General features: G+C 44.1%; 1 protein-coding gene across 3 annotated transcripts in view; it reads right to left on the reverse strand.

Moving 5' to 3' along the window:
* Positions 1 to 20,419, reverse strand: part of OSBPL3 (oxysterol binding protein like 3) — a 177,754-nt gene that overhangs the window by 87,938 nt on the left and 69,397 nt on the right. For all 3 annotated transcript variants that reach the window (XM_042968434.1, XM_042968442.1, XM_042968450.1), the window contains one exon: positions 2,606 to 2,844. In XM_042968434.1, the coding sequence (XP_042824368.1) occupies positions 2,606 to 2,698 (93 nt within the window). In that variant the 5' untranslated portion in view covers positions 2,699 to 2,844. The remainder of the gene's footprint in view (positions 1 to 2,605; positions 2,845 to 20,419) is intronic.

Genomic DNA, 20,419 nt, shown 5'->3' on the forward strand with positions numbered 1-20,419 from the left:
GAAGGAACATGGAGAGACAAACTCAAGATGACACTCTAAACCATAATTCCAAAGCACATGACAAAAACCAGCCTTTTAGAGGGTCAAGTACAGTCAACATCAGACTTCTGCACCACTCCCCCATGAAGTGAAAAGAACAGAACTAGCTAATATTGACTTTAAACTGGGGCTTTAAAAACAAGTAGGTTGGGGGCACCTAGATGGCTCAGTCAGTTAAGCATCTGATCTCTGCTCAGGTCATGATCTCATGGTTCATGAGTTCAAGCCCCATGTTGAGCTCTGTGCTGACAGCTTCAGATCCTGGAGCCTGCTTCAGATTCTGTGTCTCCCTCTCTCTCTGCCCCTCCTCCGCTAATGCTCTGTGTCTCTGTTTCTCTCTCTCAAAAATAAACATTTAAAAAATTAAAAAATGGAAAAATAAAAAAAATAAAAACAAGTAGGTTGTTGCACAGATTATCAGATTTCAACATTGCTCACATTAAATTTCTTTTTTGTTGTTTATTTTGAAAGAGAGAGAGAGAGAGAGAGAGAGCCCCTCCTCTTAGTCTTTATGGCATAAGCTCAAAAGAGTCCTTTGAAAACCAAAATTAATCAATTCAAATAACACAGTAAAAGAAGTTTCTGTGGTATTCAATCATAGGATGTCACTGCACTGTTCCAATTCCTCTGGTGTTATAAGCACTGGTCATTGAAATGAATCATGTTCTTGGAGCACCTGGGTGGCTCAGTCGGTTAAGCATCAGACTCTTGATTTTGGCTCAGGTCATGATCTCACATTCATGGGATTGAGCCCTGCGTCGGGCTCTGCACTGACAGCATGGAGCCTGCTTGGGATTCTCTCTCTCCTCTCTCCCTCTCTGCCCCTCCCTGCTCCTTCTCTCTCTCTCTCTCAATAAATAAATGAGCTTTAAAAATAAATAAATAAATGAATCATGTTCTTTCTCCTTTTATCCAAGAGGGAGATATCAACGGATGCTACTAGGTGCAAAGGGTGAGGGAAAGATCACATATTCAACCTCTAATCCCAATCAGAATTTTGGCCAGGGAGAGAACCACCCCCCTACCCCTCCACCCCCATGGAAAGCTGGCAAGGAGGGCGAGCATACAGCCACCCTTACGAAAGTAGAACTCCAAAAGGAGTCATGATGCATTAGCCAGGGACTAATTTTAGTCTTTTTTTTTTTTTTTAATCAGAGACAGAAGTGATTACTGTGCTGAAAAAATTTTTCTTCCTAAACCCCTCACAGGAGATCTTGGAGGGCTCCGTGAATGTCCAGCCTTAGGCAAAATCTAATGTGTCTACAATCACAGATTCTGATGACATGAAGCAGCACCATGAGGTGGCAAGCTCCATGGCCCAGGCAGTGTTCCGACGGAGAGACCCGTGATGATGTGTCATAAATGTGCGGACGTGCCTGCCGTGGGAGGTCGCCTGATCGGTGCTTCCAAATCTGGAACCAAGAACTCGCTGGGACAATTCCTAGGCCAGCACTTCCCATGAGGGAAAGATAATGCCAACACAGCCAGCAGATGCTGAAACGGCTCAGAGACCATTTTGATTGTGAAGCCACAATCTTGACACAACTTCTCTCTCTACTGAACTTATGGTGGTAGAATTATAATGATTCATCTGCATTTACCGCCACTGACCTAAAACCCGCGAGTTCTGCCAACAGATTTATTAGAAAGAAAACCAAGAAACGACATAGAATTACAGCTGACAGTTATTTAGGAGTTAATGATTCAGTTCTTTGCTTCACTTCTTGCTTCTTCCTACTTAATACCTTTTGACCACTGCTCTGTGGATTCGATTCCCTCATCCATGGAGAAATAAAGCAGGTGAGACTCAAAGTCACCAGCAGGGCAATCTGCACTTGGAAGCGGTCGTAAATGACTTATAAAGGGAAGGAAGAAGAGGGCAAGAGGATATTAAGCTTACTGGAAAAGTGATTGTGGGGTTTTTTTGTTTGGGTTAGTAGGGTACAAAGGAAAGTGTGGACTCTGGAGTCAGACTGAGCTGTGGTTTCTTATTCTGCTATTTACTAGCTGTGTATCCTTGGGCAAATAACTCAGTTGGTCTGACTCAGCTTCCTCATGGAAAAAAAAGAGATATTAATATCTGTGTCAGAGGGCAGTTCCAAGGATCGGATGAAATAATGCAAAAAGCCAAATACAGTTCCTTCCCATCTGGTGAGCACTCGAGCTGCATTATTAAAATTACCTGAAGTTTGGGGCGCCTGGGTGGCTCAGTCGATTAAGCATCCGACTCTTGATTTCGGCTCAGGTCACGATTCCATGGTTCATGAGATTGAGCCCTGCATCAGGCTCTGAGCCTACAGTATGGAACCTGCTTGGGATTATCTCTCTCCCACCACCCCCCCTCAGCTCCTCCCCTGCTTATGCATGCAAGCGCTCTCTCTCTCTCTCTCTCTCAAATATTTTTAAAAATTACCTAAAATTTACTCTTCTCATATAATTAAGGTATGACTGAAAGCAAATGCTATTACACTGAATAGTAGAGGTTCCCAAGTAAATGTACACATCTTAATCTGCAAATTTCTTGGTATATATTTGCATCTTAAAATTTGCATTGGTTAAACTTTACCTGTCGACTTCCCTGCTTGGAGGAGCAGCTACTGGTGCTCCTTGAAGGTGAGACCAGTTTTTGAGACACCCCAAGGTTCTTCTCATCACTCATCCTGAACAGCAGGTCACTTGGCCTCGACGCAAATCAAAATGCCATCCGAAGACAATACAGGAGAGTATGGAAGTCCCACACAGGCAGGTGGCTCAGTTCTTATCCAATATGTTTTAACAGCATTTTGGATGACCCGGAGGAAATCTCTAAAAGCAAAAGAAAAGGATTACAGAAAGGTCAGAGGAATCAGACACCATCTATGATTAGCCACTGATTCTCTACAAGTGGTTTGTCTACACTACAGATTACAGAGCCATGCTTAGCCATGTCAGGAGCTGTGAAGGAAAAGATGTTTTACACCCATCTTTTATTGGAAATTATGTATAGGTGGTTCATCATGTAGCTTTGCGGTATGACAGAATTACGAACACTAGTAAGAAAAACATGGGTCCAGACCCACACAAAATCAGTATATACAAACCATCCCAAACCACTGTGAGATACCTAAGCATCATTTTTTAACTGGAAAATAACAAGTGCTGGAGGAAACTGGAACCCTCGGGCATTGTTGGTAGGAATATAAAGAGGCACAACAGCACAGCTGGAAGCAGTTTGGCAGGTTTTTTTTAAGTTAAACACAATCATCTGATCCATCAGTTCTACTCCTAGGCACATACCCCAAAGAACTGAAAACAAGTATTCAAACAAAAACTTGTACAAAAATGTCCATAGCAATGCTATTGGCAATAGCCAAAGGCAGAAACAACACAACGTCCATCAAGTGACGAATGGATAAACTACCTATGGTATACACTATGGTCTGAATTTTGTGTCCCCCCACCCCCACCCCAACACCAAATTCCTATGTTAAAAATCCTAAGCCCAATGTGATGCCATTAGGAGGTGGTTGGTGGGCAGCTAGGGCGTGAGGACACCGCTCTTATGGGTGGAATCAACGCCCTTATCAAAGAGACCACACAGAGCTCCCGAGCAGATACAATAAGTCTGCAACCTGAAGAGGTTTTGGGCTCCCAGCTTCCAGAACTGTGGGGAATAAATTTCTGTTGCTGTCTGTAGTATTTTGTTACAGCAGCCCGAATGGACTAAGGCTATATATCCATACAACAGAATATTACTCAGGAATTAAAAGGAATGAGGTAGTGATAACGTGATATAACGTGGATGAACCTTGAAAACATTATGCTAAGTGAAAGAAGCCAGACACAAAAGGCCATATACATATGTTTCTGCTTATACGAAATACCCACCATGGGCAAATCCTTAGAGGCAGAAGGCCAAGTAGTGGTTGCTGAGGGCTGGGGGAATCGGGAAACAGCGTATGACTATGGGGTTTCCTTTAAGGGTGATTAACTAGAACTAGATAATGGTGATAGTTGCACAACACTGCGAATTACTAAATGTCACTAAATTGTACACTTAAAAATGGTTAAAAATTGATTTTATGTGCATTTTACTACAATTAAAAAAAAATCTCTTGTTTTTTGAGGGGATGGGGTGGAGGATTTGTTCTGCCAAAGGTTTCGGAGACATCTTCTCAAAACACTATTTCATTGTGTGACACAACTGTAACGGCAAACAGAATTTCCCGTATCATCTATTAGTATACTAGTAATTGAAACGATAATCATCTGTGGTGTCCACACTACTTAACGGCCACATCCTAGAGTAAGAGTTTCCCATAAACATGATCTCATTTAATCAACCGTTTGATGGGAGGGGATTATCTCACTTTTCACAGTAAAGTGAACAAATCTTAAGCACACAGACATCTATCAGAAAAGAAACTGAGTCTCTGAGAAGTTACATAACTTGCGCAGTCATGCAGCTGCCAAGAGACTGAATTCAGGCTAGACCCCAGGGCTTTAACCTTGCTGTCAGAAGTGAGCGTGCTTTAATAGTCAGGTCTGGCGATACGCGCTACTGCCCAACTCTGCGACCTACAGAACTGAGGTGCTGACCGGAAAGACTCTGGAGGAAGCATGTCATAAGCCAGCTTTGCAGAGGTACTGCCCCATCCCTTCCCCCAGCACAGTACCAATCTCTAAGATGGCAGCGTGTCTTCGGTGGAGAAGGGGACAGACCAGGGCAGACACAGGGACACCCTTACAAGTAGCTAGCTGGGTTGCACCTGCCACCTGCCGCTCTTCAGGGGTGAACCTTCATCCACAGCCCTGAGTTAAGGGTGACGGACATGTTTGGTTTTGCCTTCAGCAGGCCAGCCTTTTATGTGATGCACTAAGTTCAAATAAACTGTACAATTTTCCCAGGCATGTTAACAACAATAAAAAAAAAAAATTACATCCAATCCAAAAACAAATTTTTTAACATTTATTTATTTTTGAGAAACAGAGAGCAGAGCATGAGCAGGGGAGGGGGAGAGACAGTATCCGAAGCAGGCTCCAGGCTCTGAGCTGTGTGCTCGCACAGAGCCCGACGCGGGGCTCCAATTTATGAACTGCGAGACTATGACCTGAGCTGAAGTCGGACGCTCAACTGACTGAGCCACCCAGGCACCCCCACGTAGTCTAATTTTAGAAGAAGGATGTTACATAATTGTCTATCAGCTAGATATTATATCAAACCTTTGGTTAATTATTAAGTACATAATCTCCTGTGCCTTTCATTAACACCAAGTTCTTTAAAACTGAGTATACTAATAAGCACCTGGTGTTGTACAGAAGTGATGAATCACTAAATTCTACACCTGAAACCAATATTACACTGTCTGTTAACTAACTGGAATTTAAATAAAAGCTTAAAAAAGTGAATATGTTCAGGTGCCTGGGTGGCTCAGTCGGTTAAGCATCTGAATTCGGCTCAGGTTGTGATCTCACAGTTCGCGGGTCTGAGCCCCACATCATCGGGCTCTGGGCTGACAGCCCAGAGCCTGGAGCCTGCTTCGGATTCTGTGTCTCCCTCTCTCTCTGCCCCTCCCCGGCTCACACTCTGTCGCTCTCTCAAAAATAAATAAACATTAAAAAAATTTTTTTAAATGATTATGCTAAAACCATCAACTACAACCAACACAATGAGAAATATCAACATCTCAGAAAATAAAGGTACTTGTAGCTGTAGAACTCAATTCCCATGTTGCTTTCGTAGAAACCCCCCCAAATCTCTGTATTCATTATTTGTTAGATCCAACAGTAACTAAAACTAAAACCAAACCAACCCCAGCTTCTTCATAAAGTTAGCTTTACTTGTGGGGCACGACTAATTGAAGTCAGAAGCCAGTGCAGTCGAGTTCAAAACTGCCAAGAAAGGCTGTACAGATATATTAATAGTTTGTTTAATAGCATGTTGGCTGTTGCTGTTTAAGAAAGAGAAGAGGAAAAGAACCATGACGGGAACCCCAAACGATGAACTCTGTGTGTTGGGGGTAGGGGGTGGGGGTGCAGCCATTGCCATGACAACTGATTCCACAGTGGATTGGGAATACCAACCAAGGGTTTCTGTTTGTGTGTGACAGTATTCTTTTTGTGTTTTAAAAAGCTGAGGTTCTGACAGGGAGAGTGCAGGATGAGGGTTCTTGTATAACAGGTGCAGCAAGAACAGAAAGGAATCCTCAGGGAAAAAAAGAGTCACAGGAATCCTGAAACTGCCAAATTAGAAACACAATAACCCTGTCCCAGAGTCAACTGATATATAGGGTCATCTTTATCTCTCAGCTCTGCTGCATTTCCCCTTGGAGGAGAGAGAGCTACCAAGGCCAGGGCTGTGAGCAGGCCAACCACCATACTCATTTAAGTCGGTACTTAGAAGTAAGGCTTCTCCTCAAGTACAGAAACCCTTCGTGGTGCCTCCTTTTCTCCTTCAGAGAAATAAGAGGGTGGGACTCCAGCCCCTCCCACATCCATCCGGAGTGAGCCTGGGATTATCACCTGGGGAAATATGTCTTGTTTCATCAGCCAGAACCTTCCTGCCTCGAGTCATCAGAAATTCAGTTAAAATCACTAGTTAAAATTCAGTTCACTTATGGGCTCAAAGGACAAAAGAGGTCAAATTCTGGGGAAAGGACATACTTAAAACACAGCAGGTCAAAATGTGAGGGCAACAGAGGCCTGAGACTAAGGTGCCCTAGGAGCAAAGTGGTCATGGGGAATGAGGTCGTTATTGTGTCCCCCTAGGGGACCCCAAGGGCTGGCCCGGGTCATCGGAGGGAAAACCTTGATGGGAGTCCCAATACAGAGGACCTTAACAAAGAGGGGTCACACTGAAGGTTGGTGTCTTCTACTCCAACTAGCTGCCTTCACGCTGCTGACCTAGTAAAATGGGGAGGACAAAGCCTTTAGGGGCGACAGATATAGGCCAGGGGCTGCTGATTCAGGGGTGTATGGATGATGAGGCGGGTACAAAAGAGCTCTGGTGCTTCCATCTCTCCATGACCCTTCCGTGGAAAACCTCTACCTGAAGGGGTCTGTATAAAATATAATAGTTTCCCTGCTCACACGCTGTGAACATGCTGTGAAGGATAATAATTTATTTCCTCCCTTATTTTTTTTTACTGAGGCATAACTTACACATAGGAAAGTGAACAAATCTTAACCACGCAGACAGCTCTATGAAATTTTACATTTGCAAATACTGAAATAATCACCACCCAGATCAAGAAATAGGACGTGTGCAGAGGCGCCTGGGTGGCTCAGTCCAACTTCAGCTGAGGTCACAATCTCCAGGTTCATGAGTTCCAGTCCCCGCATCGGGTTCCACACTGACAGTGCAGAGCCCGCTTGGGATTCTCTTTCTCTCTCTCTCTCTCTCTCTCTCTCTCTCTCTCTCTCTCTCTCCCACTTGCACTCATTCTCTTTCAAAATAAATAAACTTAAAAAAAAAAAGAATGTCTGCAGCCTCCTCAGAAGTTTCCTCCATCGCTTGGGCATTGATCTGACAAGTTGGGGGAGGGGGGGCTATCCTCCTGCTGAATGCTTTGTACCTGCCCTCTCTGGCAAGTACCTGTCTGTGCCCCAGGGATGGGCAGCTGGGGCTTCTATCTAATCCCCAGGGAGAGACTGCTGGGACTTCCTGAACTTACAGTAACAGCTTATATGACTGCTCATACAACTGTGATGCATTACAGATTTTAGTTTGGGACCTGCTTTCATTTCAACAAACCACCTGTTGCCAAATCCAACAGGTGTGAAAAGCTCAATGTGCTTAGGTCAATTTTAAAAATGTCCTTCCATCCGACTGCAGCTCAGGTCACAATCTCGCGGTCCGCAAGTTCGAGCCCCGCGTCGGGCTCTGGGCTGATGGCTCAGAGCCTGGAGCCTGCTTCCGATTCTGTGTCTCCCTCTCTCTCTGCCCCTCCCCCGTTCATGCTGTGTCTCTGTCTCAAAAATAAATAAACGTTAAAAAAAATTTTTTTTTAAAAATTAAAATGTCCTTCGTGTGCTTCTGAGATGAGCTAGGTCCTCTCTCACCATTGCTCCTCACCTTAGGAGCAGAGGGGTCAGGCCCAGGTGAAAATGGGTTCCAACTAAAAGTCCAATGGGCATGAGACACACAAGCATGGGGCTTCCATTAGGGAAAACAGAATTCTGATTTCCACCAAGAATGGGGAAGAATAAATGATCATGGCACTGCCATGCCTTTTGGAAACAAGGCTGATTTTAAGATTTATTTTGGCCATTTTCCCGTAAAAAAGAATACATGGTTTAGGAAAAAATGCAAAGGAGATGTACACAGCAAGATGTAGGTGCCTTGGAAGCAGCCAGACCTAGGTTTGAATCGGTGCTCCCTTATTATAAACTGTGCACCCTGACAGATGTAGTAACCTCTCTGATCTTTAGGGTTTTTATGGAGGAAATGGGGCATCGTGAGGATTAAATGAAAAATGAGGACGAGGTGTCTGGTGTGGACAGAATAGATACTCCACCGATTTTAGCTCCGTTTCCTCCTCTCCTGGCTCCCTGAAAGTGGCATATACAATACCAAATTAGATCCTATACTTTCCTTGCAACCAAATAAATAAGTACAAACAAATAAGGACTCTATGAAATTTTAAAACATATTAACATTTCCCCAAATCAGTAACACAAGTGTGAACAGATTTTGCAATCAAAAAAGCAGCATGCTTACTTTGAACAAGACATAAATGCAAAAAGATAAAAGCCACATTATTAAAAAAAAAAAAAAGAAAGAAAGAAAGAAAGCCACATTATTCATCATTGGCTTTCCAAGAAACCAACTTAATATTAACTAGTGGGTTTGAAACAGTGGCGTATAACACAGCTATTTTTTATGCTATTAGGCCTGGGGTCTGCACTCACACACTTGGTCATGTTTGGCTGAGAACCAGGTTTTGCTTCCATCCTTGAAAACAACTCGCATGAAGACCAGAGGGCATATAGTTCTAGTTAACTTAAAATTTCCCGGTAAAATATATCGAAAAATTATCTCCGGATAATACATACTGGAATATCCATTTCTGATCTTCTGGTCTTCTTTGGTAAAAGAAAATTATTCAAATCCTAGGTGTTCAAATCCAAATTATTCAAATCCTTAGAAATGATGCCCACTGAAACACCTTGATTTTCAAGATGTTACATGATCAACAGTAGGGCTTTGGTTATTTGGCTCTAAAATCCAAAAATTGATCAGAGGTTTCTGGAAGTGGGTTCTAACCACAATGCCCTCAAATAGCTGATCCCGGACCTCTGTGTTTAATGCCGGCCAATCTGACTACCTGGACGGCTGGCCTGATGCTGGGATGCTGCTGACTATCCCTGGGGGAGGGATGAGTACTGAGGCTCATGAGACAACCTCATCTCCAAAGAAGTCTGTCCTAGAGGGTTTTTCATGTAGAGTTGAAATCTGTCTCAGTAGGACACATTGTTCCTAGACCTGCCCTCTGCCATGACAGAGGACGAGATGAATAATTTCTTTTTCATCAACACCTGCATTGGAACCAGCACCATCCCTATCCTATCCAGCAAACCTTTTCCTCTCCAGAGCACACAGTCACATTTTCATCCGCCATTTTGTATGTCAGATCATTATGATCAGACATCCAATTCTGATTAGACTTCAGTTTGTCTGTGCTTCCCCAAAAATGGTGCTCAGATCTCACAACAAGCTCCAGGTGTGGTCTGGCTCAGAGTAGGAGAGAGGGGAACACTCGCCTCCCTTGCCATGTGCACACAGCAACTGTGAACCAATGCCTAAGTTTGTCTTAGCTTTGGGGATACCTATACCTCTTCCTGGCACTTGCTGTCTGGACAGTGCTCTCCAGGACTCTGAAGTGATAGGGACTGTGGAGAAGCTGGGCTTTTCTTTCTGAACAAGACTCCTTCCTTTAGCTGAAATTCAGGACTTGACTATTCTTTTTTATTATCGTCTATCCTTATATTAGTTTTGACCCATGATTCCAGTCTGTCAAGACATTTCTGGGACCAGTCGCCATTCAGTGTATTTGGCCGGCTTTTCCTCTGTGGAAGCATTCACAGACTGCGTAGGCATGTGAATTCTGTCTTCCATCTAATAAATTATACCGGAAGACTTACTAAGAAGAGCATGAAGGGCATTGAAATCCTCTCCATAGCTTGATGTTAATTTATCCCTTAATTCACACTTCTGGGTTCAAATGTGCCAACCCACTCTAACCCTCTAATGGTATGGTCACATCCAATTTCTCAAAGTGTCCAGATCCATCTTCTTCTAAGTCTCCTGGATTTTCGTTTAAAATGCAGACTTTGGAAGCTCTACTTTGGATGGATCAAATCAGAATATCTGGGGATGGGCCTGCTAACCTATACAAGTAACACATTCCTCGTGGGATTCTGTGCATGACACAGCCAGTAGTCTTTAACCCTTCTTATTTTACTGAGCCAATCTTTCTTTTTTTTTTTTTAATTTTTTTTTCAACGTTTTTTATTTATTTTTGGGACAGAGAGAGACAGAGCATGAACAGGGGAGGGGCAGAGAGAGAGGGAGACACAGAATCGGAAACAGGCTCCAGGCTCCGAGCCATCAGCCCAGAGCCTGACGCGGGGCTCGAACTCACAGACCGCGAGATCGTGACCTGGCTGAAGTCGGACGCTTAACCGACTGCGCCACCCAGGCGCCCCACTGAGCCAATCTTTCTATTTGTGTGTCTGTGATAAGCACAGTGGATAGGAAGCCCAAAATCCCTTTTATTATTTTAGACCTGTGGTTTTCAAAAAGTGGTCCTCAGATCAGCACCATCACATGGGCTTCTCAGAAATGCAAATTATCACACCCTATCAAAGACCTGCAGGGTCAGGAGCTAAGGGTGGGACCAAGTAACCCATTCGTACTAAGTTTTCTATGTGATTTTGATACACAAGTTTAAGAACCACTGCCCTAGGTTAATATGCTACCCATGGCATAGATCCTTGAGGCCTCTGGTATCTATTTGTCAGGAGACTGGAATGGACCCTGAGCTCTCCTCTGAGGAAGATTCTGTCCTGTTGCTTAACTATTCCTTTAAACCAGAGATGGCAAATGCCAGATACATGTGCTTCCAGTCCCCATTCCCATGCTTACTCACCATGGCAAATTTTCTTAAACAACCCTTCAAAAAACTTAAAGGAGAGAATAGGCCAGATAGATCCTATCCTGCTGAGGCCCACATGGGCATGATGGGGTACGTGGAGGTCCCTGCATTCTTTTCTCCCGATTAGGAGCCTTCATTTCATGAGACACTAACTGCCGTCTGATCACAAAAGTCACCATATACTCATCTGTCCTTGATCCTCAACACAAAATATCTACGCTCGAGGCTCTTGCCAGATATCATAACCTCGAATGCTGTATTGTCCAGACTCTATAGAGCCGTGGATCTCAACTCTGACTACACATTAGAATTATACGGGGAGCTTTTAAAAATGCTAATGACCAGGCCCTATCCATGATCTAGTATGGTGGGGCTAGACTTTAAAAGTCCTAAAACCTCCACAGGTGTCTCTGATGCAGATCCAGAGTTGAGAGGCATGAGTTCTGATCCAAAAAGCTAACACAGTGTGTGCACATAGCTCATGCCAGATCATCACATAGAGGAGTTGGTCAAACGGCACTGCCTCATCTCGGAAGAACTTCTTTGCCAGCAGTGCCCTCTGGGCTATGCCCTTGGCCTACAATGAGAGAGGTCAAATATACAAAAACGAACAACCCACCCTCTGATCTTGGGAAGCTTTATGGAATAGTGTGATAATTAACGCCACAAGCTCTGGATTCAAACTGCCTGGGTCCCCAACCATCCGTATTAAGTGGCTTTCAGCAAATTTTGAGCCTCTCTATGTCATCAGTGTTCCATGTGACAAATGGAAATAATGAAAGGGTCGCCCCAAAGGGGCTGTTGAGGTGATTAGAGGAGCTAAGTGCACAGAAACACATGAAAGGTGACGGCCAGTGTATGAACGAAGTTGTTGTTACTCTTGTGCACAACATCACAGCGGCTGCTTTTCTCTTAGCATCAGAAAAATAAAAAGGATATTTATAAATATCCATATTCTGTGGGGCACCTGGGTGGCTCAGTCGGTTGAACATTCAACATCAGTTCAGGTCATGATCTCCCAGTTCGTGGGTTCTAGCCCCGCGTCCGGCTCCGTGCTGACAGCTCAGAGCCTGGAACCTGCTTCGGATTCTGTGTCTCCCTCTCTCTCTGCCCCTCCCCCACTCACATTCTGTCTCTGTCTCTCAAAAAATAAAGCATTTTTTAAAAATTTATAAATATCCACATTCCTATCCCCCCAACGTTAATAGGTCTCCATCCTTATTTATACAGTATTTTATTTTTATATCTACCATTTTCCTGGCTTTTAAAAAACTTATCTAATAATATCATAGCATACATTTCTTTCTCCAGCTGGCTTATTTTCACTTACAGTCATTACATCTGCACACACTCTAGTTCATTCCTGTAACACGGTTTCATGGTATGAGTCTCCTTGTTGAACTTACTCTTCCTTCGGGTTGTCTCTTTGCTCTTAGAAACAGTGCTGCGGGGTCCACCCCTTGTGAGGCCGTGGTGTGATTTTCTAAAAGAGAGAGGACCTTCACAAGAAAATTTCCAGGTCTTGGTGCCACTTCTAAAATGACAGGCGTGTTCTCCGCTTTTGGACCCTGGGAACTTATGTACGAGAACATACCCCTCTTTTTCGGGGGTAGCAGGACGGACAGAGTCAGGCTAATGGCATGCTGCTGCTGAACGACGGTGGCCAAGAAGGGCATTTCTGTGCCTGGCTTACCTTATTGCCACTGTGTTCTAATTCTCTCAACCTCCCACTATTTGCCTGGGTAGTGTGTGTATTCTTGGGAACCACTTCAAGTACTTTATGAAATAAGACAATATTTATATTTAATTTTTATTTTAAGCTAGAAAGTTACACAAGCTGCTGTTGGCAAGATGTCCTGATAGTGGGCAGTTTTCTACTCAGCTCTCTAGGATGCCTCCGTGTTGTCTTTCGGGGGACCTGCAGGCCTCAGCCTGACAGTCCAATTGCCTCGAGATGCTTGGAACAAGTGAGTGGGGAGGGAGGGAAAGACACACAATAACCCCCAGCTCACAGGATTGGAAAGGAGCGTATCAAAGGTACCCGGTGGTGAAGAAAGGGAAGAGGACAATTGGGGGAGATCCTGGTGGCCATGGCTGCTCACGCTAGCCTTTCCAAAGTGTACAGATGGACGACTCAAAGCTGGCAGGGCTTCTAGGACGGAGCACTTGCACACAGATATGGGGAAGGACGTAAAGGTACCTGCCAAATGATTATTATGAAAAGTCCATGTCCTACAACCTAGTTGAATCCCATCCCTACACCTAGATGAATCCCCTCCCAAAAGAGGAGCTTTGGACTCAGACCTTAGTTTTCTGCCTGATTCACAGGGATCAGGATAGTGGCTTTTACTGCTGGCATGATTTCATGAGGCTGTGTCCTCCTCCCCAGCTACCACATTCTCACTATTTTGCCTCCCAGGTGGTCCCGAGGTGGTGGATCACATGTATTAGTCTGTCCCAACCCTCCCAGAACAAGTTCCTGAGCTCAGAATGACCCTCCCCCAATCCTCACATATCAACTGGCAGAAAGAAGATCTATCATATCTGTGAGGTTTTTAATTTTTGATTCATTTTTATGATCCAGTAACCAAACCACAAGGGGAAACTAGAATAATTCAGGATGACTTGTCTTAAGTAAACCCACACTGACTCCTTTTCTAAACGTAAAACGTTCACCTGATTAGGAATACTACATTAAAGAATTCTGCCGTGGATGGACAGAACTCATCTGTATGCAGTTGGGATTCTGACCCCTGGGTGCTTGTGGGAAGATCCTACAGGGTGGTATCATGTCCTTAGCATGCTTTAATCATAAATGTAGGGGTAGGACATGGGCAGAGCAGTGGTTTGGTAAGAGTTCCCCAGGAGATTCCAATGTGCAGCCAGGATTGAGGACCACTGCTCTGGAGTTTCCAGAAATTTCCTCTCTTTCTAATGATCTTGACAACATCTACCCATTTTTAGGCTTCTGATACCTATCGCAATCCTTTTCATCCGACACTACTTACTCTCAGAGGTTCGAGAAGACCGAAGTAATTCAGTTTTGGTTTTAGTCTGAACTGGCATCCAGAACCTGTTTCACAGGGCTAGGTACCTATTTCCTATTCCTTCACCTGTCTTGGTTTTCAATTTCCTCTTCTCTATGTGTATTCAGTTCTTTTCATAGTACTTCTCCTTTTGAAAATAGAGGTAGGGGGAAAAAAGTAGAATTGGAACAATTGCTTTCACTCATGATGTTCTGCAAAGAGCGAGTTTCCACACTCAGAAGCTCACTTTTATTTGTTCATCTGGCTCTGGATATATGTTTTATAGCTTTTAGCCACTTTTTGAAAGCCTCAGCTATTTCCTGACGTTAGTTCTGCAGACCTTATTCTAGCATGCTCGTGTAACACTCTTAGTTCGTTCCTCTTAGCTTTCAAGTGTGGCTCCCTAGCTCCTGTTTTTCTCTCCAGGCACATAGGCATTGACTCAAGTTTGGTCCTTCCTCCTCTTCCTTCTGTGAGCTTTAGTTCTTCATCATCTCACCCATGCCCCTGACTTTAGCAAGGCAGCTGTCTACCCACCCTGCTATCTTCACCCTCCTCCAGACCACAGCCTGGTGGATGGCCCCTGGATTTGTCACTGGAACACGAAGCCTACTGCTTACTTCGAGAGCAAACTCATCCATCCTTCATGCCGATACCTGGGCTGAGTTCCCAGAAATCCAAATACCTCAACCCTTGCATTATTTTCTCAGTCTTAAAAATTAAACAATCATCAAAACGAGTCAAAAGTTTATCAGAAATTAGCGGAATGAAACTTCCAGTGCTTTTATCAGCACATGTGGCAGCCCCTCTAGACTTACAGTCTCTGGGGAGAAAGCATCATCGGTCTAGTAATCCATAATATCGGTCCTACTACAACAACATTTCTGTGGCTTTTTTCTCTCTAACCCAGAAATTCACCTTTAAGGTCTGGATTTTCATTCGTCTACTTCTTTAAAGCAAAATATTCCCTTCTAGAATCATAGGTTAGCCATGAGAACCACCCTCACCTTCTTGATGACATGAATCAGACCATCTTATCTATGTCCAAATTTTAATGTTTCCCGTTTATTTTGCTTAGTCCTCATAGGCTGCACAGAGGCCGATAATACACAACCACCCTGCTTCCCAGGTGTGTTTATGAACTGCTAAAGTTCTCCTGTTACCGCACTCCCCCTTTGCTATGCCTATTGTTCTCCGTCCAATCAAGTTTTAATGTTTTTTCCATGCCATTAAATTTCAGCTGAACTCTATTGATCAGGATGGCAAATCTCTTGCCAAACACGCTCATTCTCAAAGATGCCATGAGTTTTCCCCTTAAACCAAATCTGTCTGTCAACACCACCTGTGCTATAGTTATTTGTCCACTTTCTATATCCTCTTCCAACTCACGGGCTACCTTCCTCTGAAAGGTAGAAACACCACATGGCCCCCTCGAGACCTTCAGTTTCCTACCATGACATTACAGCACTAGACATTCATTTGGATTTTTGACAGTTTAGTGTATGTTTAACCAAACCAGTGAACAGGGGTGATAGTTGGTACATCTACTATTTGGGCAGGTTATTATGCATCACTTGTGTTACTGCTCACCGGTATCCACTCTCTCTTTGTTTACTAAGAGAACTCTCAAGTTGTACTTGGCCACAAGGTCATCTGAATAGAAGCTACACTTCCGGCCGTCCTTGCAGCTTGGTGAGGGCTTATGACTAAGTCCTTCCAATGAGGTACCGTGGAAGCTGTGCTAACAAGAGATGTGCACACGCTCTCTGCCCTTTCTCCATTTCTGAGGGCTGAGACACGGTGACAACTAGACACAGAAAATGAAAGTCATTGGTGGAGGATGGTAGTGTCACTGTGCCAGCTCAGGAATAACCATATCTGGATGGTTACATGAGAGAAATAAACTTCCATCTTGTCAAAAACCACTGAATTTGGGGATCTCTCGGTTACGGTGGTTTAGTGCCAATAACGTATGCCATCATTATGTCAATGATGTAGCATACCTAAAAATTAGGAATCTTGGTCACCTCTGTACCCATCAACAGAAAGGTACCAACCAGCCATTCCCTGGTCAGCGTCCTGGGCCAGAAACAGGGGCCCCTGAAACACCGGCAGTGAGAATCCTCACAGTTTGACAAAGTAAAGAAAGCTACTGTTTTCCAGTTCTAGGGGTATCTTCTCCTGGAACAACCCCATATTCTTGGGCTTTCGGGCAGAGATCCACTCCCCCAAGCGTTTTTTCTTTCTCCAGCCGGACACCCCGCTTCACGTTGTATGTGCCACTCACCCACGAGGTCCCGAGAGCCGCTCTAGAACAAGATGTTCTGTGTGGAGAAGGTGGAGTCCACAGGTCAACCCCTCCATGCCTGAATGGCGCAATCAGAAATGGGCTGTGCTCCCTCCTCCTACAGTGTGGCCACTCTTACTTGGCATGCCACATCTCAAAGAGAAGAAACACTTATGGATGCATGTGGGCTAATAAAGTTACAGTGAAAATGCAAGAAGCCAAAGGAGAATGGCTACACTGATGAAAATCCAACTCAGTACATGTCTATAAAGTACATACTGAACATCCACAGCTGTGCTAACCCCGAAATGATGGAAACTGAGTGACTGAAGCTGAATGCAAGGAGGAAACCACTCTGATCAAAGAGATAAGATGTGCGTAGATGAAACAAATGAGAACCCAGTTCAGGGCGGGATATCAAGTCGGTGTTGTGGGCAGTCACTGGTGAACAGCTCAGCGGGGTTGGAGTTGTGAGCAAAAGCTTGAAAGAGATGGACTGCAGGGAGCAAAATGGGAATAGGACCCGACCAGGTAGAGGGGAAGGTGGAGGCGGAGAGGACACCTCATGCAATAGTGCTCAAGCCCGGCTGCATGATGGAATCACCCTGGGGAGTTTCTACAAAATACCAGTGTCACCCCACTCAAACCAATTCATGCAGGCTCTCTGGGATGAGGTCTCGGCCCAGACGAAGGTGTCTAAAAAGCTCCCGAGGTGATTCTGATGCACGGTGAGGGTGGAGAACCACTGCCCTAAATCTTGCATCCAGAAATGATAGAAAGATTTACTCCACAGAACTGCCTTCCTTTATTTTGGCACTAAATTTCATTTTAGTATCTAACGCCAGACCTACGTCTACTGCATCTAATTTATAGCAAATTAAAATGCAAAACAGGATGTGACTTAGCAGTTTGAAGGGTAAGAAGAGAGAGCGCCACCCAAGAACTTAAAATAACATCTTGGTGGTTTGAATTTTATCAGTGGGTGTTGTTATCCATCCTTAACTGACAACTGCCGGGGGAAGCGGGGTAGAGTTTTAACAATTGGCAACCACAGGCTGCGTTTCAGTATTTATCTAAAAAGACGATCAACTGAGTCACTGTGAAATGTGAATACACATTTTAAAAACTTCTCTATCTCCTTTAAAAATCTACTAATTGTCTTTTCAGAAATGTAAACATGAAGCTAAACGTAAACACGACTAATGCTCCAGAAGCACTAGCCGAACCGACTCAAATGACAAGAAACTAAATACCTAGTGGCTGGTGTATCAGATGTGCACATTTGATGTCCCTTTGTCGGCCTGACTAAAAATAACCCTAGGATGGAGAATCTAAGCTTTAAAAAAAATTCTGTGAAACGAATTTCTCGATATACAGTTTGGGGGTGTCCTTCCAGAACTGCAATAAAATAAACAATGCCTTGTAAGAGGCTCGAAAGAAAGCAAGAAATCACTAAATTAGTGAATGCAGGCAGGGAGAAAAAGGGACATAGGAAATTTTTACACACTCCTAGGGGAAGGACTGTTGCAAGAAAATGAATGTGCAACACATTTAAATTGTGCAAGCTGAACAAAATTACAAGGAGAACTGGATGGAAAAGGCAGAGAGAACAGATTTTTAAAAACTGGGGTGGATATCAGGAGACTAGAGCTAAAAAGGGAAGAAAAACGTAAAAGCACCTCTGTAACTAATGCTGACAAGGCCGCGGTTGTTTTTTCTCTCCAGTAGTGCACAGACCAGAAGCTATTTGAAGGCAGTGTCTTATTCTTTTTTGGTTTTATCTTCTAAATTGCCTACAACTGGACAGAACCTGGCACGTGACAGGTTATTTATCAAATTGATGGCCTGTGTGTCCCCTCCCCCATTACATTAGCCACTAGGAGGTTTTTACTGAAATTTATTTTAATCTCAATACTGGAAAAAGATACAAGTATCCCCATTTATCAAATGTAAGAATGTGGGGTGCCTGGGTGGCTCAGTTGGTTAAGCGTCTGACTTCAGTTAAGATCATGATCTCACGGTTCATGGGTTTCAGCCCTGTGTTGGGCTCTGTGCCGATAGCTGAGAGTCTGCAGCCTGCTTTGGATTCTGTGTCTCCCTCTCTGTCTGTCTCTCTCTTTCTCTCTCAAAAACAAATTAAAAAAAAATTTTTTAAAAACCTTTTTTAATAAAAATTTAAAAAATAACGTACACATGTAAGGCTGAATGGATCCTGTTTAGAAGCTTGTATCTTATGAAGACACTATGAAAGAGTAGTACGTAATAGAAATTAGAAGAAAACCTAAGTAAGAATGTGAGGTGTAAATAATGTATCGAAACTCTAGCTGGATTCCATTAAATTAATGTTAGAAATGATTGTCAGCAGCCAGGATTCCGCTCTTCATCCTGAATTCCCTTGTGTTGTGCAGGGAGGTTAGCACACTGAAGGTATTTCAATACCCTACTTTGTATTCGGATAGCATCTCTCATCAAAGAAGTCCCACTGCTATGCAAATAGCAATCCCCCACCAAAGGCAGGGCAGCTCCAGCACCCAGCAATGACAATCATCTCCTGAAAAGGAGAAGTGCCCCAGTTTCTAGACACAGGTCAGATCTCAAGCCTTATTTATGGCTTAGAGAGAGCTCATGCCAATTCTGATTCATCATTACCGGGTGTGGAAGACATATTTTTCAAAGATGACAATACAAACATACATTTCATCTCCAAAGATTCCTTACAAAGTAACACTGACACCATTCCATTGATTTCTGGGGTCTATGTTCCCTTCCCTTGAACCTCAGTGGGCTTGTCATTATGGCTGAAGTGACACTATGTGACTTCCAAGGTTACATTAGAAATAGTAACACATGGGGTGCCTGGGTGGCTCAGTTGGTTCAACATCTGACACTTGATTTCAGTCCAGGTCATGATCCCAGGGTTGTGGGATCAAGCGCCATGTCAGGCTCTGTGAGGAGCATAGAGCCTGCTTAAGATTCTCTCCCTCTTGGGCACCTGGAAGGCTCAGTCAGTTAAGTGCCCAACTTTAGCTCAGGTCATGATTTCACAGTTCATGGGTTTGAGCCCCTCATTGGGCTCTGTGTTGACAGCTCAGAGCCTGGATCTCACTTCGGATTCTGTGCCTTCCCTCTCTCTCTTCCCCTCCCCTACTCATGCTCTGTCTCTGTCTCTCAAAAATGAATAAATGTTAAAAAAAAAAAAAAAGATTCTCTCCCTCTCTCTCTGTCTCTCTCTCCCTGTGCCCCTCTCTGCCTGCTCGCACATGCTCACTTGCTTGCTCTCTCTCAAAGAAAGAAAGAAAGAAAGAAAGAAAGAAAGGTAGGTTAACACAGCTTCCATTTGATGTTGTGTCTCTCTTGGGATGCTCACTCTACAACTTAGCCATCATGACATAAGGAAGCCCAGACTAACGCTTGGAGAGGTCCATTTTGAAAAGAAGTGAGGCCACACTCCCACAGCAGCTAACAGCCACCACTAACTCTGAGGCATGTGAGTGAGTCTTCAGAGGTTCCTATCCCCTGCCTTCTCACCATCCCAACCGACAATGAGTGGAGTGGGATCCAACCTCCCCCCCTCCCGCCCTCGCAAATCCTGTTCATATTGCAGGTTTGAGGGCTAAATGTCAATGTTTTAACCCACCAAGTCTTGGGGTCGTTTGTCACATGGCATCAGATGACTGTAACACTAGGTGGGAACCCCTGGCAGACTCCCCTCCAGGTGGGAAGCATGAGAACATGGGGTCAAAAGACAGTTCACTCAGTGGTTATGTCTCCTTCTGACCCTCAGACCAGCAGGCTCCTCCTACCAGAGCATCCTGCTCCTGTCGTGTAGGTCAGACTTAAAAGAGGGCTCCTTGGTCAACAAACCCAGACGTCCCCTAGAAAGTCACTTATACAAAGTACATAGTATAGCGTATGGGTCAATTAGCTGATCA

The sequence above is a fragment of the Panthera tigris genome, chromosome A2 (genome assembly GCF_018350195.1).
Source record: "Panthera tigris isolate Pti1 chromosome A2, P.tigris_Pti1_mat1.1, whole genome shotgun sequence".
Classification (NCBI taxonomy): domain Eukaryota; kingdom Metazoa; phylum Chordata; class Mammalia; order Carnivora; family Felidae; genus Panthera; species Panthera tigris.